This window comes from Emydura macquarii, unplaced genomic scaffold, assembly GCF_026122565.2.
Source record: "Emydura macquarii macquarii isolate MOO-44397 ecotype Brisbane River unplaced genomic scaffold, CSIRO-AGI_Emac_v2 contig_1790, whole genome shotgun sequence".
Classification (NCBI taxonomy): domain Eukaryota; kingdom Metazoa; phylum Chordata; order Testudines; family Chelidae; genus Emydura; species Emydura macquarii.
Genome location: NW_027131927.1, coordinates 5,847,426 through 5,873,638, shown reverse-complemented (window position 1 = coordinate 5,873,638; position 26,213 = coordinate 5,847,426). Strand labels below are relative to the sequence as shown.

Genomic DNA, 26,213 nt, shown 5'->3' with positions numbered 1-26,213 from the left:
AACATTTCTGGGTTTTTTGCCCTGATTTTCCATGCAAAATTTCATCAAAACACTTTGTCCTTGGGGGAAAAACCTACCCTCTCCCCCCAGACACATCTTCCCCAGCAGCTCTGGTGCCTGTCTGTGCTGTCCAACCGGCAGAGGCGCTGAAGGTGGGGAACACCAGAGGCCGGTGGAGACTGAGCTCAGAGAACATGCCTGCCTCCCAATGCCAGACAGCAACATCCCAGCAGGAGTTTCCTGCATGCGCCTTACGTCAAAACTGCCTCCAAGAATCCCACCCCCACCCGCTTGCTTCTGCCAGGCCCTTCAAAGACCATCACAGAGGAAGGAGTGTTTCACAGATGGTTTATTTCGATTCATCACTGGCCACAGGGCATGGCTGCCTCTCACCAGAGGGTAACACGCGCATGGTCCCACTTCTACTGCAGACTCGGCACAACACACTGACACAAAGAGCGGGCAGGCGGGGGGCAGCACACTGGGTACATGGAGGGAAGATAGAGGCTCGGGGACGGATGTGTCACAGGGCTAATGGGTTTTTTGTTTTTTTAAATAGTCACTCTCTGCCGTTCGGCCGACCCACCCACCCACCCCCCACAGGATTTCGGCCACCACATTTGTGTGGGGGGGGAGGTGTGACTGAAATTTTCAACTTGTGGTTCTGATCCATTTGAGAGGGCGTCTCCCCCTCCCCCCACGGAGAGTGGCTAAATTCGCTCTGAGACAGTCACTGATTCAGGGGCTGGGTGCAAGGAGTTGTCCAGAGGCAGGATGGGTCCGATTCCATCCAGTTCCCTCATTCCAAGGACTGCAGCATAAGCAGCTGCTTGAGGACTTTTGTTTGGCTCGTCTCGCGGATCTCGCCGGCTAGGAACATCTCGTCCACCACGGTGTAAACCTGCCGCAAGAACAGACCGCCCGTGAGCCAGACACAGCGAGGACCGCTTCGGGCATACATCTCTGAGCGCTGCCTCTCCCTCCAGGGAGCTCTCCAGCACACAGGCAGCCCACGACAGGGCCCCTTGGTTCTTCCATCAAGTGCCTCCAAAAAGCATTTCCAAGGAAAACGCTGTGCCTGGCTCCGACCCGGGAGGGTAGAAAGACTGACTCCTGCGCCCTCTCCCAAAGCCGTGGAGCTTGGCACAGTGGGACCCTTGCAGTACTGAGGCCTGGCAAGTGGGTCCATAGCCATCAAATAGGGACCAGCTTAACCTCTTCCCTGCTACACTCCAGCCCTCTAAAATCCCCCTCCCCTGACAAGGACTGCATAGGTAACAGGTTGCATTTTGAATGTTTAACCTCCCTCCCCGCACCCAGGAGAGGGGACGGTGTGGCACGCTCAGAGCAGCAATGATTCATCGATTCCGAGGCCAGAAGGACCATTGTGACCATCGAGTCTGACCCCTGCTACAACACAGGCCAGAGAACAGCCCCAAAATAACTCCCAGAGCGGAACTCTTAGAGAAACAGCCCATCTTGATTTTAAAATCGTCAGCGATGGAGAATCTACCATGACCCTTGTAAATTGTTCCAATGGTTAGTTATTGTCATTGTTAAAAACGTCCGCCTTCTTTCCAGGCTGAATTTGTCTCGCTTCAGCTTCCAGCCACTGGATCATGTCAGACCTTCCTCTGCTAGCCTGAAGAGCCCCTCTTAAATATTTGTTCCCCGGGTAGGCATTGATCAACAGGGATCCAGTCACTGCCTAACCTTCTCTCTGTTAAGCTAAACAGATTGAGCTCCTAGAGTCTATCACTACAAGGCTGGCTTTTTAACCCTTTAATCATCCCAGTGGCTCTTCTCTGACCCCTCCCCAGTTTATCCACATCCTTCTTGAACTGTGGGCACCAGAACTGGACACAGGCATCCACCAGTGCCAAATACAGAGGGAAAATAACCTCTCATGGAATCCTGATTCTATTATTCTCACCGCTCCTATCTGAGATTCCCGTTGATACACCCAAGGATCACAGTAGCCCTTTTGGCCCCAGCACTGCACTGGGTGCTCATGTTCAACTGATTATCCACCACCCCCCGCAAATCTTTTTCAGAGTCACTGCTGCCCAGGATGGGGTCCCCAAGCCTGCAGGTCGGGCCGACACAAGAACATGCTAGGCAGCAACTGCAGGGATCCACAGAGCAACTGGTCCTTTGCTCCCCTCCCTGCCAGGCTGAGCTCACCTTGTAGAAGTTGAAGACCAGGTCGAGCTCACAGACATTGTGGAAATATTCATTCAAAACCTGGGCCAAGAGAAAGGATAGCTGGATTTCAGAGACCGGGACAACAAAGGAGCTGTGGCGTCTCTCGGTAAGAGATGCTAAATCCCCAAGGGCTCACTGTGGTTGGCTGGGCTGACCACCTGCGTAACAGCGCACAGAACCCCACTCAGGATCCCTGCCTTCAGCCAGACCTGTCTGAGTGAGCGTGGGGTGTTCAGATGCAGCCCACCTGGTTTTAAGATTCCAAGTGACGGAAAACCCACTCTGTCCCCAGGTCAGCTGTTCCGATGGTGTTAATTTGACCTCTGCTTTCAGCTGCCAGACACTGCAATGGTTCAAACCATTCCCTGGGTGGGATACATCTCTGTTCAGAAAAGGGTCACCGAAGCAGATCCCTTGCTGCCAGTGGACTCAGTAGCAACTGCCTATAATTCAGCGAGTGCTTTAGCCTAACCCCTCTGACACACGCCCAGCCCCCACTCAACCTGAAGGATGATGCACTAATGTGCTGTCCCATTACAGCCAGGATCAGAGGGGCAGGAACCGCAGACCCTCCTGCCAGCACAGCGAGGGGCTGTGGAAAGCAGATCGCTCTCTCTTTAGGGCTGCATCTCTCTGGGGAGCCGGCAGGGGCTGGCCCAAAGGATCAAGCCATGAGATGGCTCAGCTGAGATGCACTAAGTGAAGGGCAGGGGCCGCGGGCACTGCTCACCTCCACAAAGTTGTGGATGGCCTCCAGGTAGGCCAGATTGTTGTCGTTCACATCCACGCAGATGCAGAAGTACAGCCCCGCGTAGCGCCGGTAGATGATCTTAAAGTTCCGGAACTAGGAGAGAAAGGAAGAGGAGCAGCTGGCGTCTGTGCTGCACACTGAGAAGCACCTGGGTCAGACACCCCTGCACAGCTTCTGCTAGCCCCCTTCGGGATCACCGGCCGTGCTGCTGCCTCCAGGTCCTATAGCACATCCCTCCCTCCAGCCAGCCACTGGGCAGGAAAGGGAAATAAATGCCCTGCCTTCTTCACGCAGGAGGGGAGTTTTTTCCCAGTGAAAAATGCAGATTTGGCAACACAGACATTTTGCGAATTTGAGGACATTTCGCTAAATTGTTTGTTTAGGGGAAAACACCCTAAAAAAAATTCCTCCCCCTCAAGATGTTTCTTTCTGACGGATTCAAAATGAAACGTTTTGATTCGAAGCAACTTTTTGTTTAAAGTATACCTTGAATTTTGTTTGTTACAAAATCAAAACTGTTTTAAAATGCTCAAAATCAAGTCGACACATTTTGTTTGACCCCAAATAGATTTTTTAATTTATTTATTTTACTTTGCGGTTTGCCAAAAGTTTCTGGTTTGGGTCTGAGCCAAAAGGATTTTCCCCGACTTCTCGAGATTGCCAGTGAACTGAGAAATCAGTTAGGCGCCCAGCTCTACCCAGGAGTCCCAACTGTTCAAAGCACTGAACAAAACTTCCCCCTCTAAGGCCTGGCCGCTGGTTAGAAAACAGCTTCCACTGGTGGGAGACAGCCCTGATTGCAATGGAAAGTTTCAGTGCAAATCGTTCTTCTCTTCTTAACTAAACAGATCGGACCCAAAGCAGGGAGCCCCACATTGTTTCTCTGCAGCAGTCTGCAGGAGGGCGGCCAGGACTAGGTCGCAGCTGATCTGGCTTCAATTCCCGACTCAGCCACAATCCCCTGGATCTGGGCAAGTCACAAAGCTGCTATGGGGCTTTGTGCAACTCCCCTTCTGGTTCTCTGGCCGCTTTTGACAATCTTGCCCTTAGCCCACGCACGCCTCAGATCTCCAGCTATACAGTGGGAAGAGCAAAACCTCCCTGCCTCAGATGGGGAGCCTGGAAGGACAAAGCCTAGCCCTATGGGCCCCCAGGCTTGGTTAGATCTTGGGCATTATTGTAATAAACATGATTATTAATCACAATAAACCCATTAATGGTGCCAGGTGCTCATATCTTGCAATGACGGGGCCTGCCTGGAAGCCATACAGTGCTTCAGAGTGCTTGATATACACAGGGAGGGGACTCCACTGGATCACGGCTGCTGCAGTCACCGGTAGGCCTGAACTGTGGATGAGGCCAGCCCATCTCTAAGACTACATCTACCCCGCACACTAAGCCGAGGCTCAGCATCAGCGTGGAGCCCGAGCCCCGCCGCCATCCACACACAAATCAGCCTGACTCGGGTCAGCAAGCGCTCAGGACCTAGGCCCTAGGACCCTGCTAGGGGCTAGGTCAGGGCCCGACTCCCCACAGCAACTGGGGTCCAAGCCCTGTCCTTTTGCAATGTGGACGCAGCTCAAGCCACAGCCCCGAGTCAGAAGGTCTGCGCAGCACATTGCAGACGCGTGAGCATGGCTGTGAGACCTGGGTCCAGCCACTGGAAGTCCAGGTTTACACTGCAGTAGGGACACTCAGGCGCGGGCTTGGAAACACCGACGCCACAAGGGCAGTGGGTTTCCGATGCAGAGTGGACATACCCTTACACTGCAGGAGGTTTCAGAGTCCAGCAGCCAATTGCTTCTTCACCACTACACGATGCGCCTGTGTCAGGGGGGCAGTCTGACAGCTGCACACATGGCCCTGCCCGTGGCAGCTGCAGGCCAAGGTTTGCCAAGGAGGCCAGTGATTTGTAGGTTGTCCAACTCGACACCCGAAAGCAGTCCGATTGTCAGAGGGCAACTGCCCGGCACCGGAGGAAAGCCAGGTCTCTAATCAAGACCCTAAAAACTGAAGTCCTCAAAATGACAAGTCCCTTCGAGCCACTGAGCCCCATCCGGAGACGCTTCCCAGAACGAAACACAGGGCAGCAGTGCATGGAGTACCGCATTACAGCATGGAGCATGTCAGACAACACAGCCCGAGGGCTCACCCGTCTCGCCCACAATACCCGAGTCTACAGAATAACCCCAGCTCTAATCTAGCGCTTTTCACCCAGAGACCTCGAAGTGCTTTACGAAGGAGGGTCAGTATCATCCTCATTTCACAGATGGGGAAACTGAGGCAGCGAGAGAGGTAACAACTTGCTCACGGTCACCCAGCAGGCCAGGGCACAGCCAGGAATATAACCCAAGTCCCCCAAGGCCCAGTCCGGTTCTCCGCCCATTAGGCAACACTGCCTCCGTATCCATCTCATCAGATCATGGCAGTTCAGTGTTGGCCTGCTGCCCAGCTGGGGCTGATGATACAAGGCGTGGCATTAATGGCTTGTGGCAGGAGGAAATATACCCGGAGAATTGTGAATCCCTACGCAACTGGCTGGCATAGCAAGTGTGCTGCATTGGGAGCTCCGCAGCAGCAGGGCTCGGTCACGGAGATCTCCAAGCCCAGGGTGGGTATAAACTGAAGGATTACAGCAGAGGAGGCAAGATCACACCTGCAACAGCCTGGGAGGCTCTGCTTTGTACACTGGGGCGCAGGGCGGCTGCCCACTCGGGACACGAGAGCGCCTTACCTCCACGAAGTTGGTGTGCTTCGCATCTCGCACCGTGACCACAGCGTGGACCTCCTCGATGAGCTTCTGCTTCTCGTCATCATCGAACTGCATGTACCACTTGGCCAGGCGCGTCTTGCCGGCCCGGTTCTGGATGAGGATGAAGCGAATCTGCCCGGAAAGCAGGTGAGGTTACAGGCGTCCCAGCCAGCCCGCCCCAACCGCTGGGACCACAACCCGCCAGAGCACACTGCTCAAACACAGGGGCAGCCCGCAGGCTCCCGGGAAGGTGGTGCCCCCCTCCTGCACGCTGGCAGAGAGGAGCCAGCCAGAAAGCCCAGCTGATTGGTGGGCCACCGATGCAGGGACCTTTGGCTAGTCACACAGCTTGCTACTGTTGAGAGCAGCCTCTCTCTGCGTAGGCCCAAAGCTTCATTCTGTTACACTGAATCTATGTAAAATACTATTCTTTTAATACGTGACAAACCACCACAGCAGTCTCTGTGAGGCCTTTCATTTTGGCCATCTCGGGTGATCTGTTCACTATTGATAAGTTTGTATGAAACCACCATCTATTTATTTAAAACTAACATCTGGTCATGAATTAGCCTGTCTGTAAAGTAACCAAAAATCATTCTGTGAAACTGTTGCTATTGTTGAAGTACATGTTTTAAGATCACAGCTTAAAGTAACATCAGCACATGTTCTGAAACAGAAAGATTCAATGTTAAATGAGGATGTTTTGTAAGAGTAGCGAATGTTGTAAATAAAAAGAAACATTATTGTTTCTGAAGGACACTTGTGTCTTCCAGTTACAAGTTTTAAGTAAATGTTAAGAAATTAGGGTGTAAATAGATGAATGAATGATGTGTGTGTGTGAGACCAGGGAGGGACGGGAAAAAGACGCCAGCCTCGAATGTTCAAGGGAGTGAACATACTTTTACCCAGATGGCCAAAGACTGCCCACCCTGATGACCCTGGGATCCACCTCAAAAAATAAAAATTAACTATAAAAAACAGTGGTTGTGCTTGTAAAATCTGGGTGATTAATAATCACACCAGGACGCAGATGCAGCATAATGAAGCAAAACCCATAGAGTGGCATAAAAGCTTACCCGTATCAAAAGGGAACAGAAAGATGAGGACTTTGGGTTTGGTTCTACAATCATCGTCCAAGAGCATCGGTGCGCACCGGCAGATCCTGCTCCGTCCCTCTTGTCTTAGCCACCTGGCCAGTGGACTAACATGAGCAACTGAGTAACTATATTTCATCTTTGTAAAAGTGTGCACACGCGTGTGCGTGCATGTGCGAGAAAGTGTGCAGGCAATTGCTTTTTGAAATTTTTGTATTCACAATAAAGGTGACGGATTTCATTGTCCCTCTAAATAAGATCCTGCTGTTTATTTTATAAGCATAACATCTGCCCTGTGCTGACTGGCTGCTTGCACCACCCTCCCTCCCTCTTCCCCCCCTCACCCTCTTCCCCCTGGCCCTGCCCCCTTGCCCCCTTCTCTTTCCAGGTCACTGATCCCCTTCCCTAACTAATCCCACCCAAAAATGAAGTCCTGGCACTCACATGCCCTTTCACGCTCTACCCCAGCCCCACCCTGGATCTGTCAGGTCTATTTCGATTGGCAGCTCTTTGGGGCAGGGGCAGCCTGCTACCATTTGTACAGCACCTGCCCCAACGAGGCCCCATCTTGGTTGGTCTTTAGGCATGTAATAGCCACGATTACTAGGCAGCAGCAGCTGCCCATGCAGCCGTCGGTAGAGCAGAGTCTGGGGGCTGCTGCGTTATGGGGACAGAGCCGTTGTCTCTCTGCTGGTGCAGTGTAACATTGGAGGAGGGGCTGTCGGAGTGTGCCAGTGTCCCTCAGTGGCACGGGCCCTCTAGCACCAAGGCTGTGCTTTAGCAAGCAGCTGGCACAGGATGGGGTAGAAGCAGAGGTCAATGTACTGGTCCCACATGAGGTTATTATTCCCCCATCAGTGACATGGGAGCTGCTCCGAGTCCCAGCTGTTCTTCCCACGTTGTTCTGTGCTCCCACGAGTCCCCTGTCATGGCACACGTTGCCACCAGGCTGACTGCAGGATCCCTAGAGTTTGGTTCTCATTGCCTGGCCCACGCGGTTCACAGGCGTCCTGGAAGCTCCTCCAAGGATAGCAAGTCAGAATCACATGGTGGGGGTCAGGACAGGGCAGATCTCACCCTCAACAGGGTGTTTCTCGGATGAAAGAGGTGCAGAACGGCCTTAGAACAAGACATCTTCAGGGGGTGTCTCCCCCAACCTGCCCCATGTTGGGAGCCCTCTATCAGAGGGGGCAGCTGACAAGACCCTGCCCCCGCCTTTCACCCGCTGGCCTCCCGTTGCTGCACATGTAGAGACAACACGTCTCTGAGGCGCCTCCACCACCCCCACCCCCTGCTGCCAGGCTGTGTGTGGCAGAGATAAGGGGGTTGGTTAATGCAGGGACAGTCCAGAGCAGAAGCAGCAGGTGCAGTTGGTGATGGTGCAGTCCAAAGTGACTCCTCTGGGTTTAAGGGTTTCCACTGCCCTGCTGCTCCCAGCCTCCTCCCTCCACCACGCCTGAGCCCACCAGCCTGGCTCATGTCACAGCTGCGAGCCGGGCACAGGAGGACCCTCCTTCTCTCTCTCTGAGTGCTCCTGCCCATCACCAGGAACTCCACCACCTCAGCTAGGTGCCACGTCCCAGCCAGAGAGATCACGGCTTACAGAGCGCACCTGGGGGGCCCACATCACCAGGGACTCTATCCTAGGAAGCCAGTGTCTCAGGGAGGGGGATATTCAACTAAGCATGAGCTCCCAGTGCGATGCTCAGGTCAAAAGGGCTAATGCGATCCTGGGATGCATCAACAGGGGAATCTCAGGTGGGAGCAGAGAGGTGATTTTATTTCTGTGTTTGGGACTGGCGTGACTGCTGCTGGGATCCTGTGTCCAGTGCTGGTGCCCACAGTTCAATAAAGATGTGGATAAATTGGAGAGGGGTCAAAGAGCCACAAGAACAATTAAAGGATTAGAACACCTGCCTTATATTGATAGACTCAAGGAAAGGAGCTCAGTCTATTTGGCTTAACAAAGAGAAGGTGAAGGAGTGACTTGATCCCCATCTATCAGTATCTGCACGGGGAACAAATATACTGAACAACGGGGTCTCCAGGCTAGCCGGGGAAGGTCTAACATGATCCAGCGGTTAGAAGTTGAAGCTGGACAAATTCAGACTGGAAATAAGTTGTACATTTTTAACAGTGACAGTAATTAACCATTGGACCAACTCACCCAGGGTCATGGTGGATTCTCCATCACTGAATGTTTAAATCAAGATTGGATGTCTAGCTCAAAGATCTGCTCTGGGAACTGTTTTGGGGCAGTTCACTGACCCGTGTTATCCAGGGGGTCAGACCAGACGATCCCAACGGCCCCTTCCGGCCTTGGAATCTATGAGTATGCAGCAGGGTCAGAGGGGTCACAGCAGATTGTTCCTCCCCAGAAGAAGCGGCTTCAACACGCTACAGGGTCTCGCTAAACAGGGAAGGACATGAGCCATGCAAGCCGCCCGCAAGGTCTTGGATTCTGCTGAGCCAGGAGGAAAGACTTACTCAGAGGAAATCCTGAGGAGCAGCTGGTGTGTCTCCAGAACAGAGGTGGTCATTTGCAGGAACGCACTAAGGGATCTCACTCATTTCCAGTCTGTTGACAGCAGATGACAAGCGCACAAGAGAGGCTAGAGAAGCAGCGTCAGAGAAACGCCTCTGTGTTTTAAGCTCGTTTTTCCTTCTATTTTGCTGGGCTCCAGCATCCAAAGATCTCAAAGTACCTCACATGCTGCAGCTAACCCTCATTTCTTTCTGAAGCGCACAAAACCTCTAACAGACACCTCCTACTTAAACAGCAATCATCACTGTGCTGCAGCAGGTCACTGTATTTGGCTGAAACGTCTTGTACAAGAGCTCTAAAAGACAGTGTTGCAAGCTAGAAGTTGAGCGTATGTAATTCACTAATCTCATCACAATACACCTCCGCCTTTTTTCCCCCCAAGTCCCCAGACAATTTACCGCACAGGACAATCTGGAGACTGATGCAGTGAAGTGTATTTAAAGAAGAGTGTACCGCTGCCAAATGTGAAACAAAGCCCTTCCCTTTCCCTGTCATGGAGGGACCTCTGTCTGTAACAAGCAAGTTTACTTTCTGCAGATCTAAACCATTTTTTTCAAGCAAGCCTTTTACCTTTTCAGAAACGATCTCTCCTGTGGTGTAGGTTTCTCATGATATTAAGCACAAAAATTCTTCCTGAAAGTTTCACCCTCATCAAAATCTAACAAACAGCAATAGCTAGGCAGTGTTACTTAAATCGCTTGTTTGTCCTCTGCAAGAGACATGTATTTGGAGTTTTTTAAATCAGAAATCAGTGCTGACAAACAATTCTCAAATTATCTCCAATCTTCACACTGCTGTGGAATCAGACAGGGGAACTTGCTTCACACAGTTCAAAACGTCAGCTTTATCTTCATGTCCAGCAAAAAGCTCCAGCATTTCCAACGTGCACTCCTTCATAAGTTTGGCAACTAGGAAAGGCTTTTTCTTTTTAGCTAGTGCCAACATTATCCGAAGAGAAGCAGCTTTTTCCTGTCACTGATGTTATGAGAATGACATTTGAAGTGTCATATGAAGACTTCAGATTTTCAATTTTGTCACATCCTGCAACACTGCCAGGCCATGTTGAAGTTACTGTGCTTTGATTCAAAGCAGTGCCTCGTGTTGATGACCTTAGATAGATACAGTGGTTTGGCATATTAAACACAAAGGTTCTGCATTTAAATGAGGTGGCATAATAAAAACAGAATCTGGTGTGTTCAGTTTGGGTTAAAAGCTCAGTTTTCACTATCAACTTTGCGATGTTTACTCCTACTCACACCCATTTCCATCACTAATGAAAAATAATGGGTAGCATCCTAGAGCAATCGGAGCTGATGCTATTGCAAGAATTTAAGAGCCAGTAAGTTACTTAGAAAGTCACTGTTCATGAATTTAATTATAAATATTTCTTTAAGATGTGCCGGTGGGCCACACAGGAAGCCTTGATGGGCCACATTTGGCCTGTGGGCTCATTTATTGAATATCACTGGCTTAGGGTGTTTCAGACTAGACTAGTCAAGGCCTTAGGGGACTGTCTGAAATGGACACTCCTGCATTTACAGGGAAATGGACTGGAGAATTGAACACATCTTTTCCATCTCTAAATTTTGTCATTCAATTACAGACACATGAAATTCAGTCCTCAGTCTCCAATGCTGAGCCCAGAGGTGCTGGTGGGGTTGTTGTTATTTTTTGTGACCATCCCATCAGGAGCACCTGATGGTAACAGCTTTTGCTCACTCAGCCCATGACAGGATGGAACCATTGGGCTAAGCACAAGAGAGTCTGGATGTCATTATGAATCTCCTGCACCACCTGGATTAATGTCCAATGCCACACCAGATGGCCCCTCGGAAATTCACAGAGACAACAGGAACTAGAACGCAGAGCCTCCTGATCCTGCCCCTTAACACAGGGGAAATTTCCGTGATCAGGTGGTGCGAGGCAAGGGGACCCTTGAAAAAAAAACAGCTACTGCATCCGACACAGAGCAACCCTGTACACGGCCCATGTAGCGGTAAGAGGTCTGCCAGAATTACAGCACTGCAGAAACAGCCCAAGCACTATCATTCTTCTGGTACCCACGCCCCTCCAGTCTCTTCACCCCCCAGACACCTTATCCCACAAGAGCCTCCCTCCTCTAGTTCCCTACTTCCGTAGGGTGGGGGTGTGTGTGATACCCCTGCTCCTATAGGGGGAACCCCAATGATACAACCCCCCCCAGGATAGGAAGCCTCCACCACTTGCCTCCCTTACAAGGAAACCCCAAGTGGTGCCTCTTCCCAGCCCCTAGGGAGGAGGAGCCTGGCCCAAACCCCACCCCTATAGGATCCCCAATTTCTCCCTGCCCCCAGGGAAGAGAAGCCAGACCCACATCTCCCCATAGGGCCCCCCAGTGGTGCCCCTTCCTCCATAGCGTCTCCCAGTGGCGCTCCCGGGATGAGGACCCACATCCCCCCATAGGGCGCCCCATTGGTGGCCTTCCCCCCCAAGAGGGAGCTCACATTCTCCCGCTCCTTACCATGATGGTCCTGTCTCCGCCAGGGCCCCCAGACCTTCTTATCTTCCCCCTCCGCTTCTTCACTTCACCCCACCCTGCCCCTTCCCACCGGATATCCGGCGCCCTCCAGTCGCGCGGCCTGCTGGGAGCCGTAGTCCCGGACGCCCTAGCGGAGCGGTCCTACCCGGCAGGCAGGGCGGCCGCAGCGGTGGACGCTGGGAATTGTAGTTCCTCCTGCCCAGGGTGGGGCGGTGTCGTTCCCCGCCGTCTCCGCCAGGGGGAGCCCGGGGACCGCGGTGCCCTGGTGAGCAGCGGGCTGGAGCCGGGGAGTCGTCTGGCGGCGCCAGCAGGGAGCCTCCACCCGGGGCCGGGAGAGCGGCCTACGATGGCTCGATGCTGGAAGAGGCCTAGTAGGCCTGAGCCTGACCCGGAGCCCCGCAGCCCCGGGGGAAGGGAGCTCCCGGCCCGGTTCCTCCACCCAGGCAGTGGTGGAGGTTGGCCCATGGCCCGACTCACATCCCTCCCCGGGCAACGAGGCCAAAGGGGAGAGCAACTCACTGCCTGAGCCTGTCCCCTGTGCCACTATCATGGGAGACAACCCTGGGCCCAGCCTGGCTCCTGCCCCGTGCTGGCACTGGAGTGCCCTGGGGGGCTGGCCTGGCTCCCTTCCCGCTCTTACACCACCCACAGGGCTTGATGCCTCCGGTGTTGCACCTGTGACCGCAGCCTGAGGGTCTGTGAGAGCACAAGGTGGGGCCCTTAGCTAAACAGAGATGTAGGGCCCAGCCCAGCCTCTGCCTGAAGGGCTTTTTGGTGACCCTTAAACTTCAAAGACCCAGGCCAATGGGTTGCCAACATTCTTTCAACAATAAGGGACTACTGGCTTAGCACCCCTGCCACATCCCTCCTCCTATTACTGATATTTATTATTAATAAGCAGGACTCACCTACATTCACCAGGAGCATTTCTTGCTGCTTTTTGCAGCATTCAGCAGCTTCTTGTAATAAGGCAGTGTTGGCAACAGACACCTAGTCTCTCCCAGCCTTGATTTCCCCCCCCCCGTACAAAGGGGCTAAATCCATTACAGATTGTGAGGGGCTCAGATACTAGGCGGCTGCAGGGCCAGGTGAGTATCTGAGATTAAACTTGTGGTACATGCTCAGATCCCACAGCAACTGGGCCCCAGACAGATCAAAGTGACATGCAAGCTTTATCCTTGGGGGCTTGTAGAGTAGCTCTAGCTCTGCGGTTTTATGTTATAATCACATTGAGGCTACTCCAAAAACCCAGGCCTCTGCCATCTGAAATAAAGGAGAATCTCTGTTAGCGAGCAGCAGTATATGAGCCTATGACACATGGGTGAGCAGTCCTGATTGCATCCAGTAGATGGCAGTGGTGTACATGTGGTAACCTGTAGGCAGCAGCACAGAATGCTGTCCTGCGGAGAGAGTCAACCAATGGGGGCAGCTGGAGCTGGGGAGATGACTTTGAAGCCGCCTGAAGGGGGCAGTTGGAAAAAGCTGTTAGAAAAGGAGAAGAATCTAGATGCTGAGCTAGTGGATGAACTGGAACCTGGGTAGGAGGAGAGATGATTAAAGAACAGGAGAATGAAAGTAGAGGACCAGGAAGTGAGAAGGAGGAAAGAAGGAAGATAGAAAAGGCTTCAGGTGAAAAAGAAGCAGAAAAACAAAACAAAACTGGATGTGTGAGCAGACACCACCAGAGAAAGGAAGCAAAGGTAAATAAAATCTACCGATGTACCAGAGAGAGAGTATCATGGAAAAAAAACCTGAAAGGGAATATAATTGGTGAAAAAGGGAATTGATCAAAGAGTTGTGTTAGATGAAAACAAATCCTGAAAAAAGTAAACAAGACACCCACTTATAAAGGATCTAAAGTATATGAACAGAGAGCATGACTATTGAAGGAATACGATTCAAAGGCACTTAATGGAGAAGGGAAGGCCCGCAAGGTGAAGAAAGCCTCTTTGTGGCTGAACTCAGTGAAAAGAGGAACATTGAAGCTAAGGAGCACGACAAGCTAAAGAAAGCAAAGAACAGGATGGCAAGGGTAGAATTGGACTGACAGCCCAGAAGAGGAAAAGTTGATTCTTCTCTGAAGTGACACAGTATATTGTTAAATAATCTCTTTTGTTCTTGTTAATAACAATGCATTTAATATTAACAGCACAGAGTAAGGAAGAGTAGCATGCACAAGCTCACAAGGGCTAATGTGTTGGTAATCTATAGTTCATTATTATAAGTAGTGTACTTGGTAATATTTGATATTTATAGAATACTACGCAATATTTGGGTTTCCCTTACAAAGTTCTAAAAAAAAATTAAATTACCCTTTTGTCTTGATTTGCCTCTGCCTCTCCTCACAGTTTGCATAGCCTAGCCTAGCTGGGTCCCCATAGTACGTACATAATTACAATGTGGATAATAATACTTTGCTTTCTCCATAGATAGCAGACTAGTGGGGGGAATTGAATAGTTGAAGTGTGGCAAGAAAGTGGAGGCAAAGGAGTAACTGGAAGAAGTGGGGGGGAGTCTGCGTGAATTGTTAAAATCCCTTCCAGTAACAGAAAAGGGGCATGTGGTCCTCAGCCTTGGTTTTTCTGAGTCAAGTTAGTTTTCTGTCATGTAAGTGGAGACAGTGTTTCATGTAACATGTTCTGCATAATAGAATGAAAGGCCTCCATGCTTGTAAAACTAACCTGGCTCTTTTATTGAGAGAATTACTTACAGAGATGCCACAATTGCAACCAGTATAGTATTCCCGCCATGTGCACACAGACTGACGTCCTGGGGTCTCCTTCAAACCCTTCCCCCCTGCACCTCCCTCCAAGTTCCATGCAGGTAGCCACATCTCTTTTTTAATTATTGTTGTTGTGTCTGTTATGCCAGCATTTGCTGACTTGGGGGAGGTCAGAGGTTTCTAGGACATGGCCTTTAGAGCCAGTCCATTGCAGCCTGTTAGGTCACAGAGTCCTTCAGGTGTGCTCCCCCTCCTTCTTGTTTGGGGGGGGGGGGCTTGCTTCCACCCTGTTGCTGCCTTCTGATGTGTGGTGTCTTGTTAGTCTCCCGTGGTACTCATGTTCCTCGTTTCTTCTCTCTCCTATATCAGGCCAGCCGATGCTGAGGCTCTTTCTAAGTCCTCCTGGTCTTGACCTTGGCACTATCTATCCGGGTGTGCTAGCTGCCTGCCACGCTCCGCAGCTAGTCTCCGCCACTGTCCCGAGGCCCATAGCTATCTCATGTGACCTGTGTCCCACTGCAGCTGGGACTGTTGCCTCTTGCCATTGCATCATATGGTTATTTGACAGCTGGGCCCCGACCTGTTCAGCTGTTTGTCGTGGCCTCTAGTTTTGGGCTCCTTTGTTGTAGCGGCTGCCTCCTAGCGTGGCATTAACTGCTTCTGTGTCCTGTCTGTTGTTTCTCCTCTGGGCTGCAGCAGACTAGCCCCCATGGGCCCATCAGTCCCATCAGTTATCTGGCCCATCAGTCCCTGGGCTACTACCTGGTCCCTCGGAGAATGTACTGCAATGGTCCAACATTGCTTGGTAGAAACCCCGGCCTGTCTGTTTTGTCTTTGCCATCAGCCTCTTTGCTGCCTTTACTTCCACTCTTCCTTCCTGTTCCTTTGTGAGTACTCGGGGGAGATGCCATGTGCTCAGATTCCCCTTTGGCACTGAGTGCTTTGAATTCTGCTGCTGGGCGCTGTAGCTCATTGTCCGAACACAGTGTGTCAGGGGTGCCAGATTGTGCAAAATGCATCTTCCATTTCTTGCCTGTTTGTCCTCCAGATGGCCCATCTCCTAGACTCTGGGGTAGTGATCTACTGGGACCATGTAGCTCCTGCCCTTGAAAGTGAATGGGCCTGACCCAACCATCCTTGAGGCTGTAAAGTCTCCGTCTGTTGTCGATCACTTTACTTCAGGCTGTTCTATGTACAACCTCATTCATGCCTGGCCAGCAGATCCACTTCCTCGTTCATCTCAGGCAGGCCTCTATCCCCAGACTTGAAGCATGAATCCCTCTCACGATGTCAGCTCTTTGATCTTCGGGGATTAAAGCTGGGTTTCCTCTTGCACACCCAGCTCATCTGGCAGTCAGGGTAACCTCCTGTGACTCTTGCATCTTGGCCAACCCTGGAGGATGAATCGTTTCACTGCCAATACCTGCCCCCCATCCTATTCAGTGTTTTGTTGGCCTGCCTGGAGCCCCGCATCAGAGAAAGATGCAAAGGTGTTGTAGTGTGTTGATCAGTGGCATATCGAGGGTCTCTGGTGCCCGGAGGCCAAGCCTAAATTTGTGCCCCCCCAGGCCTCACGTGCCCCCTCTTCCCCTGCGCAGGGCAGGAGAGGTCCCGGCGCCACCCTCCAGCTGCCCCAGGGAGGGTGGGGTTTATACTGCATGGGAGGGGGATGAGGCTTGGGGGGGGGTGCAAATGCAGGCTGGGCTCTGCCGCCTCCCCTCCCCTCACCTACCCACTGCGTGGCACCCGCCTCTCCCACTGCAGCCCTGCAGCCCAGCGCCAGCTCGGATAGGGGCGGCCTCACCCCCCAGCCTGGGGAGTGGGGCTGGGCTTGCCCTTCACAACGTGCTGGGGAGGGACGCTGAGGGGCGCCCCTCAGAGCCTCCTGCACCCCGTGCCTGTCGTGGAGGGATGACCTGGCGCTTACCCGCCACTGCAGCCCTAAAGTCTGGGGCCGGTTCGGACGGGGGCAGCCTCACCCCCTGGTCTGGGGAGGGGAGGGGCGTGCTGGCTTGGACAGGACGCTGGACCTCACCCCTGGCCTGAGGGGGACACTGGACTAGCCCTTCATGATGCACAGGCGGGGGGGGGGGGAGCGCTGAGGAGCGACCCTCAGAGCCTCCTGCATCCCCCATCTCCTGCGCATCGTGAAGGGCCTGACCCCCCCTCAGTACGCCACTGGTGTTGATAGACTCACTGTCCTGTCCCACAAAGCCATTTGGGGTGTGCACTGGAAGGTCTGCCCTGCTCAGTGTATCTGCCACCAGTGCTGATTTCCTCCGCCGTCCCTTTAGCCCCACCTCATAGTGCTAGAGTCTCAGTAACATTCCCTGTACTTGCTCAGATGGGCTTCTTCATGATGCTTCTCTGCTCTGGTCATTTCCTGATTGGCTCTCAGTTCCTCGGGGTCTAGCCAGAGTCTCTCGGGGGTCAACAGAGGGCCGATGGAGGGCACCTCAGTTCACTGCTGCTTGTTGGCGTTCAGACTCGTCCCCTGCTCCTGGCCCCCATTTAGGAGCTGCCACAGCTTGGTACCAAGATTCTGGATTGCCTCTTCCTTGACATCTTCTCCTACAGTCAGAATGACAATCTGGGTGGCTTGTAGTCCCTCTGGTGCTTGGCTCAGTTTATGCTGGAACACCTCTGGGCCGGGCGGACACCCACAGGTGTTTGCACTCAGCAGTATGTGCCAAAAGCTGCGGCAAAGGTGGCTCTGTAGCACATCTAGCTCAGTTTGCCAGCAGCCAGTCCTGCCATCACAAACACTCAACACTTTTGCCCTGGCTAGCGTGTCCTCCATCCTTAACAGGCAGTGACTTCTTTCCAGTGCTCTGTGTAGATCCTCCGGTTACCTGACGGTTTTCCTACCACAAATAGATTGCTGATCCTTTGGGTGCTGCTTTCCACAGGTGTCGTGATGCCTCTTCTTTGCAGGCTTGCCTGTTCCTTCTTCACTAGAACCAGGGCTAATGGACCTCAGTGTTTCAGTAGTCACATGGGCAGCACGTTGGGGGCTGTTTCTACCTTCAGCTTGCCCTCTCCTTGAAATGTGTCTTTCTGTTCTATGAGACTGCCAGACAGGGCACACAGTGACTATTGTCATGTTGTCAAATCCAGAGCTTGTCCTGCCCTTGTGTGTCAGCTACTGTAGTTTAAGTGTACGTTGCAGCACAGGGCTGGAACATGGGTCTCCCATCCCCAGGGAGTGCCCTAACCACTGAGCGAGAGGTAGTCTCTCTCTGGCCCCAGGTGTAGTTAAGTATTTATACACAGCGGAACAGCTTCAGTAGGAGAGACTGAGCGACCCAACACTGATACCCTGTAGTTGGGGCACTCACCTGGGCGGGAGGGGGAAACAGGTTCAAATCCCTTCTTCACCTCAGGTGGGAGGGGAATTGAACCTGCGTCTCCCATTGCCCAAGTGAGTGCCCTGCCCTTCTGGCTGTTGGGTGTGGGCACAGCCAGCAGATTGAGGCCCAAAAGCAATTTATGGGGGGATGCCTAGTTTGTGAATCCTGCAGAGCCTTAGAGATAAGCTAGGCGCTGCACTGCTGGACTGTGCCAGGAAGTAGGTGGCTGGGCACACACCCGGCAGCTGAAATTTAGCTGCCTTGGGAGCTTTAAATTGGCAGAAATGTAGGCACCTCCAGGGTTAGGAGGCAGCTGAGCAGGGACTTTGTGAATGCCTGGGGTACCTAAATATCTTTGGGAATATAGTCAGTCTCCATACTTTAGTCTCCATACTTTAGAAAATCGTACCGAAAGACAAATGCCAGCTCTGTTTGCAGCTACTGCTTGGTGGCGATGCTTTAAATGGGAGTGGAGGGAGAGTTGCATTGATTTGCCCAGCAGAGATCAAGATCTTGGTTCCTTCATCCTCCCCCACCCCTCAGGACATCATCCGCTAACCCAGCTGTCTTGCTTCTGGCACTTGGTGCAGTCAATAGCTTCTAACTGTTTGTTTATAGTGTTCCTGCATTGGTCTGGTATTCAACACAGAGGTGTCTATGATAAAAGCCTGTTTCCTAGGGCTGGCTGAGAGCTATTTCCTGTACACACTTGTATTGTTCATTCAGAGGAATTAAGGCAATTAAAAGACTGAGTGGTCCTTATTAGCCAAAGCAGTGTTCCTGAATTTATTTTCAGGTCGCTCTCAAGTTTAGTTGTAAATGACCTATGGCTATGTCTACATTTTCAGAAAAAGGGGTGTTTTAACACAGCTTAAACTAGTACTGACAACAGAGAGACCAACTTGGCTTTTAACTTGGCTAAGCAGCTTGAATTAAAGGGCAGCCTGGCACTGAACTTGAGTGGCTAACCTGACTTAAAAGCCAAATTGCTGTGTCTTCATTGCTATTTTAATCTGAGCTAGCTAACCCAAGATAAAATCCTGAGATGGAAGGAATCCCCATCCTTAGAGGTCTTTAAGGCCCAGTTTGATAAAGCCCTGGCTGGGATGATTTAGTTGGTGTTGGTCCTGCTTTGATCAGGTGGTTGGACTAGATGATCTCCTGAGGTCCTTTCCAACCCTCATCTTCTAGGATTCTATGCTCCTTGTTTTGTAGTGTAGACACACTCCGTGGTGGGACTTTTGTTGTGCCACAATGACTGGAAGGTGAGTTTGAAGGTTACTATAGGTTTTGGCTTTCTGAATCCACGTAGATCAAGTTAAAACCCTGGGTTGGGGTCAGGCAACGTAGGTTCAATTCCGTGCTCTGCCCCAAACTCCCTGGGTGATCTCGAGTGACTCTGAATCGCTGGGCTTAAGGGCCAGGGTTACAATAGAAACTGATGTTAGTTATGGGTGTGATTTTTCTGTAGTGGCAAAAGCCTTAGCTTAGCATCTGCTAGTGGAGATGCAGTTTATACCACCATGAGAGTAGCTTATTTCATTGTCGGCACATATATAAGCTCTACCAACAAAACCACTCTCTGACCTGCATAAGTCATTAAGGGGGAAAAAATGTCAGTCCCTTATAGGGTGTCCAAAACAAACTCAGAAGAATCCCCCACCCCACATCTCAAGCTGGGCCCAGCCCCTTCTTCCTGAGGGTCGGTGGGTCCATCTAAGTTTTAGGCACTCTTCAGCCTACTCTCTGGGTCCAGCTTTTTGCCTTTTCCAGGCTCTGGTGCTCAGACTTGTTCCTGTGGGTCTCTCCCTGCTCTGTATGGAGCAGCAGCTTTTCTTCCTACTCCCCTCTAGCTTTCTACAGACTTCTGTTTTATCTCCCCCTCCCCTGCCCTGCCTGTCATGTGACATTGGTCTTTTTCTCTACCTGGGGAGGTGAGCTGCTGCACTGCATGTGGGGCTGGACCCATCTGTCCTTAAAGGGTCAGTCACGCTGTGATAGGAGGGGAGCAGGGAACAAACAAAGACAAATAAAGACCAGAAATTAGACAGAAAGGCCCTGATCCTTAAAGGTGTTGGTAACTTAAAGGTAACTTCTTTTGGGGATCCGGGGTGAAGTTTACAGTGCCCCACCCTGATGTGGGTTTCCGGAGCCATTGCAATTCAAATAGCACAGAAATAATTCTCCCTGATTCTGTGACCCCTTGACTCAGCCACTTCAATAGAAAACGCACCTGCTGAAGAAAGCCAGACAGCCTGCATTAAAGGAAACCTGGCAAAAGAAAAAAAATTGGTTTGTTTTAATGTTTCATGAGGGTTAAAGGTAGCCTGACTTTGTATTTATTTATTTCAAAGAAAAATAGTTTCTGCCTGTTTTCTCCCACCCCCAATTAGAAATTCAGGTCTTGTCTATCGTGGAAGTTTTGATGGAAGACTCGAGGACAGATAGGGTTAGGACATCATCCATGCTAAGGACATGGAACCTGCTTAACACACAGAGGAAATGATTTGCCCTCCCAAACTTTTTAAAACTCTGCTTTTTGTTGTTACCGCAAAACTTAAACACTTGGAAGAAAAAAAACCTCTTTAAGAATGCAACATCCTCAATCTCTGTTACTTATGTTGCAGTAGTGCTTAAGAACACCAATCAAGGGCTTGAATTCCCATTCTGCTAGGGGCTTTACAGATAAAATAAGAAAGAAGACAATCTTGCCCCAGAAATCTATCAGTCTATAAGGCTGGAGAAAATATCTTACAATGAGACATTTAAAGAGCTCAATCTGAGTAATTTATCCAAAAGAAGATTGAGAGGGGATTTGATGGTGTATCAGCACTGGGTGCTGGCTAGGCCTCAGCTGGAGAACTGTGTTCAGTTTTGGTCACCAATGTATAGAAAGCATGTGGAGAAAAGTGGAAAGGATCCAGAGGCGAGTGACAAAGATGATCAAAGGATGGAATGCAAGCCATATGAGCCAAGGCTGGAGAAACTGGGTGTGTGTAGCTTGGAAAAGAGGGGATTAAAGGGGGACGTGATAGTGGTCTGCAAATACTGAAAGGCTGCCATAAAAAAGATGGAGAAAAATTGTTCTCTGTTGCCAGAGAGGACAGGACAAGAGGCAATGGGTTCACACTACAGAAGGTCAGACTAGAAGATCTAATGGTCCCTTTTTGCCTGAAACTCTACGACTGTAGCCCCTGGATTCAGGGTGGGAAGATTAAAGAACAATAAAGGCAACAGAGATTAGCAAATCAATGAAGTGGTGAAAAACCTCCCCTAGACTGTGTCTTCACTAGAAATGGCTTCCAGCCATTGGATCGTGTTAGGCCTTTGTCCGCTAGATTGAAGAGACCATGACCAAATATTTGTTCCCCAGGTAGGTACCGATAGACTGCTATTTTTAGGTGCTATCTCAAGCAGAGCTAGTGCGTGTATGTCCACCCAAGTGGGAATTACACTGCCCAGCTGCAGTGTAGATGAACCCTATAAGCAGAAACGACCCATTCCTGCAGATAGTGAGGAGGTAGAGTGAGGGCAGCTAGCTTCAGCCATGTTACTGAGCCTGCCAAGCAGCAAACGGGGTGGGGGGGAGGCTGTGATGCTGTCTGGAATATAAGTAATCATTTACAATATTACTGATATCAATAGTGCAAAATGACAATGACTTACAAAATACGCTGCGTCAGGTACCATTGGAAAGGTTATAATTTGCTAAGTATAATAATATTGTTTATATGTATGTATCAGTTTTGTATTAGGAGTTCTAAAGATGTCTGGTATATTTGTATTTCAAATTGTGCTGTGTTTCTGGGGGACGCCCCCAGACAGGCTGGCAGCAGAACTAAGCTGGCTCAATGGCCCATCAAGGGAACTCAAATGTATAATGAATGCAGTGAAAGAACTCAGGGTCTGCCCCTTCTGAGTCACCAGGACAATGTAGGGACATGCCTGTGGTCAGGGAGACTGCAAGTGCCTTTCCCAGCCCATGGGCTGTGAGCTTGTCTTTGAAACAAGCCCCATGGCAGAAACTATAAAATGCAGCTGCACCATCTCCATCTTTGTCTTCATTCCTGCTTCCTACCTCTGGATCAACTCATCTACAACTGAAGCTGTGAAACAAAGGACTGAGACCCATCCAGGGACTGGATGTACATACATCAGAGGAACTATACCAGCCTGCAAACTCCACAATTCTCCTGAGAACCTGATAGATATGAACTTTAAAGTCATTTGTATGCATCTGATTGTTTGACTCATTGAACATCTCTCTGCTTATTTGTTTGTTCCTTTTATAATAAACCTTTAGTTTAGTTGCTAAAGGACTGCCTGACAGCGTGGCATTTGGGGTAAGAGCCAAACTCTTATTGATTTAGTAATGTGGCTGACCCTTTGGGGATCAGGAGAACATTTTGGCAAAGGGAACAGAGTTTAAATAACTTATCTCTTTACTGGACCCAGCTGCTGACTGGGAGCCAGAGACTGAAGTGCAATAAAGGGGGGCTGTGTAGTTCTTTTCAGGCTTCTGGATAAGCAGTGTGGGGGATCAGAAGCACTGTTTGAATCTAAATGCAGTGTTACCCACCAGTGCTGGGAGAATCTGCTCTCTGTCTGCAGCCTGCCCTGACTTTGGCATTTGACCCCGGATGCTCCCTGCATGTGTTGCCTCTGCCTATAATGCTTGTTTTCCACTCCTTTAGTTCTCCTGCCTCTTCTCTGAGCCCATTCCTGTTCTGATTAGACTTAGTCTTCATTGGCATTTTTGTTTGCAAAATGCACATTGGAGGCCTGACACAAGTAATTAACAGGTAGCTCTGTGTGTTTATGGAAATCCCCCCTACTTCTGAAGAAATGTTTACCTGGTTTTCAAACTTTCCCTGTCTGGTCTGAAATGAATCTCGAGCCATCTCTCCAGTCTCCAGGGTAATTAGGTAATTATATGGGTGTTTTTCAGAAGCATGTTCCTGGCCGGCAAAGTGAAACTGTGCCGGTCTCTCAAGTTATGTAATTAGGATGCCCGTTATCTGTATTAAGAATCTACATAGATAGTCATGATACATTTACACTCAGCAGGAAGGATTGCAGACCCAGCTGTCTCACTCAAATGCCAAAAGCTGGATGGCCTGGGGCTGGAACCATGGCTCTCTCCCAGCTTTTCAAACAAGATTTTAAGTCCTGGGTGCACGGCTGACTCTGTACAATCTGCTAACGTAAGCTGAAAAGCAGCATGGGGACTTTTTTTCTTTTGTAAGTGCATACCTGTGGGTGAAAGCTCTGATGTTGTGCATTTCTCTATCCCCTTTCATCCAAGAATTTCCAGGCCCTCACTTCTAGTCTCCCCTACAATCTCCTCAGCAGGTTTAATCAATACAGTAGGAAAAATACTCAAAGCATCAGAGCCTTATCTGTATTAGTACACCTGGTGAGAGCACTGGTGGGAATTCTTTCAAAATTCCTCCAACATGGACACAGTGTAAAGGAACAAATGTTATTTCCCTCAGACAGACAGACAGACACAGGCTTCTACTGTTTTGGAAGAAAGAGGAAGAGCTTTCCAAAGAGCTATAAAAGTAACACCTAATACATGCAAACAAGTGTTAGGACATTGCAGCTTTCCCCAGACCAGCTATTTAAAGAGACTAGCTCTCGGATTGGCTTTTTCTTCTCAATTAGAATGTCTTCCACCTTGAGGGTCAGCTTTGAATAGCCACTTGGCCTTTTTCTCCCATCTGTCACCGCTTCCTCAACCTCCCAGATCAATGGACAAGACCTGATCTACTTCTGTACACTTGGCCATTTCTGCCGCAGCCTCTGCTAGCTCATCTGGAACAGGGCTGGCGGCTAGTGGCTCCCGTTATAAATGAGACAAATATCATGTTTATTTTCCATTAGCTAGAGTGATAGAGTCTTTTCCTTTCACTTTGCTCTCTGTAATCCATCCACCTCTACCAAACGGTAGGTCTAGCAACTTTTCTTCTTCTAGCCTGGAGAAATTATTAAGGCTCACAAAGGAGGTAGGTGTCTAAATGCCTTAGAACATAAGAGGTGCCATACTGGGTCAGATCATTGTCTGTCTTGCCCAGTATCTTGTCTCTGACAGTGGCCTGTACCAGAGGGGGCGTGCACAGAACCTGATAAGTCAGGAGCGCCCACCCCTTGCTTCCACTCTGGGCTTCTTGGCAATCAGAGATTTAGGGTCACCTCAAGCATTGATGAACCTGTCCTCCCTGAACACATCCCATTCTGTTTGTAACACAGTTGTACTTTTCGCCATCACAACATCCCATGGCAACGAGTTCTGCAGGTTAGTTGTACCTTGTGTGACAAAGTACATTGTCTTGTTTGTATTAAACATGCTGCCTATTAATTTCATTCAGTGACCCAATTTTCGTGTTGGGGAAAAGGTTAAATAACACTTTTCTTCTCTATCCACTTTAGCCACACCACTCATGATTTTACTGACCTCTATCATGTTCCCCCTTAGTCATCTCTTCTCAAAGCTGATCTGCCCAAATCTTTTTAGTCTCCCCTCCTATGATCACGTGTGGGAAAATCTTTGAGGATCTGGGCCCTAGGGTCTATCCAAGGGAACAACCAAAAGGCAGCATAATCTAGTGGATATGGGTGATGGACCAGGAGTCAAGAGTCGCTTACTTTACCTCAGTTTCTCCTCCTGCTCTTTGTCTGTCTTCTCTGTTTAAATCATAAATTCTTTGAGCAGGGACCCTCTCTCACCATGGCCTGATCTGCATATAGATTTTGTCCCCATATAACAATGGCTATTAGAGATGTGATTTTTGTTTTAAACCTTGTTCTGGGTTGGGCATAACCACCACCATTCATTCAGGGTGAATGTAAAAAAGTGGCTGAAACAACAGTAGTCTCCAGCCCCAAAACACAGGCATGCGTCTCCGCCCAAAGCAAAAGACAAATGCAAGACTGTCAAGAAATGTGGGTGGAGGGGTTCGCTCAATATTGTTTGGTCCCCTGAGCCCTGGTCTGGTGCTCTCTCCACTAGGCAACACCGCCTCCATACACCCTCCGTCAGAGTCAGGGATTCTGCTCTCCATGGCTTCTCACTAATGTAAAACCTGCCCCAATGCTCAACTCGAATCACACACACCTTCTCCGAGAGACAAGTCATGAAAGGGGAAGGAGGGTCCCTCACCTGATGAGACTTGACCTCATACCACTGACACAAACAAGTCTCAATCCTACTGGGGTAGGGCCTGATTCCTCTTATGCATTAGTGCCTTATCTGCTAAATTCCCATTGCCGCAGGGTCTTGGAACGTGTCCAATTCTGGATGGAGTTCATGGTACTGGCAGTTTGGAAAACAATCCATCAGCGAGCCAGTTTGCACTGGAATCACAGAGAGAATCCATGGGGGAAGTCCACAGACTCTCCTCTAGGAGTGGAAATGATGGTGCAATGGGGATCCCGTGATCGTGCAGTACAATGGGGATGTTTTCTCTAAAGTCGTCCAGCAGGAAATATCAGGGTTTTATGAAAAGCCCAAATGAGAGGTGGGAATGAAATGCAAAACGATTTGCTGGGCTCAGTGAAAGCGTTCAGAATTCTCAGCCACGCAGATTCACCTGGGATCTGCCCAGAATCCCAATTTAATTCATTGGCAATTGATACAAGCCGCTTCCAATTTGGTTCCTGAACGGAGCGCTGGAGGTTACTTGTAAGTAAGAAAAAAATACTCTGCCTTTCTCTAGCAGTTTTCACCTGAAGATCCCCAAATACTCCACAAACATTAAATTACTGAGCCTCTCAACCCCACTGTGAACAGGTAAGGAACTGTCACTGAAATACACCCATCTCTGGGGTGCAGTACTCCAGTTGTGCAACAGCTGCATAGCACTGCAACACTTCTAAATTGTTGTCGCTCTATTTAAGTCAATGGAACAATGACACTTTACACCAGCTAAAGATCTGGCCCTTGGAATGTGGCTATGACACTGGGGCTGACATCCCCACTCTAGAATAAAAGCCGATAGGGTTTTTCAGGACTTGTCTAGACTAGAGAAACTTACAAGGGTGTCACTCCACTAACACAGTGCAACACCCTATTGTAGCCACGTCTTATACAAGTGTAGTGAATCCAGCCTGCATATTTGCACTGGTGGAGCTATGTTGGTGCAAAATCCCCAGGACAGACAGCAGCACCAGGGGTCATGGCCGCTGTTTTACATATCCTCTGAAAGAGAGAGCCTCCAGCAACACATTGTTGCGTGGATGTCAATGCTGATTCTGAGGGAAGAGAACCCTCTACT

At 50.1% G+C, this 26,213-nt stretch overlaps 1 protein-coding gene across 2 annotated transcripts; it reads right to left on the bottom strand.

Moving 5' to 3' along the window:
• Positions 1-331: 331 nt before the first annotated feature.
• On the bottom strand, positions 332-11,926 carry AP2S1 (adaptor related protein complex 2 subunit sigma 1). 2 transcript variants are annotated; one of them, XM_067556789.1, is made up of 5 exons: positions 11,848-11,926; positions 5,691-5,840; positions 2,936-3,049; positions 2,185-2,244; positions 332-901 (listed from the first exon to the last, which is right to left on the bottom strand). In XM_067556789.1, the coding sequence occupies exons 1-5, from the start codon at positions 11,848-11,850 to the stop codon at positions 800-802; spliced, it is 429 nt and encodes a 142-aa protein (XP_067412890.1). In that variant the 5' UTR covers positions 11,851-11,926; the 3' UTR covers positions 332-799. The 2 variants fall into 2 exon arrangements, with proteins under 2 accessions (XP_067412890.1, XP_067412889.1); XM_067556788.1 differs by lacking the exon at positions 11,848-11,926 and adding an exon at positions 6,785-6,976.
• Positions 11,927-26,213: the final 14,287 nt, after the last annotated feature.

Bases quoted from the DNA above. Each gene is read 5' to 3' on its own strand.
- AP2S1 (XM_067556788.1), bottom strand. From the start codon at position 6,838: ATGATTGTAGAACCAAACCCAAAGTCCTCATCTTTCTGTTCCCTTTTG. The intron at 5,841-6,784 runs GTAAGCTTTTAT...CTTTCCGGGCAG, and splicing joins TCTGTTCCCTTTTGATACGG to ATTCGCTTCATCCTCATCCA. The intron at 902-2,184 runs GTGAGCTCAGCC...TTCTTGCGGCAG, and splicing joins TGGTCTTCAACTTCTACAAG to GTTTACACCGTGGTGGACGA.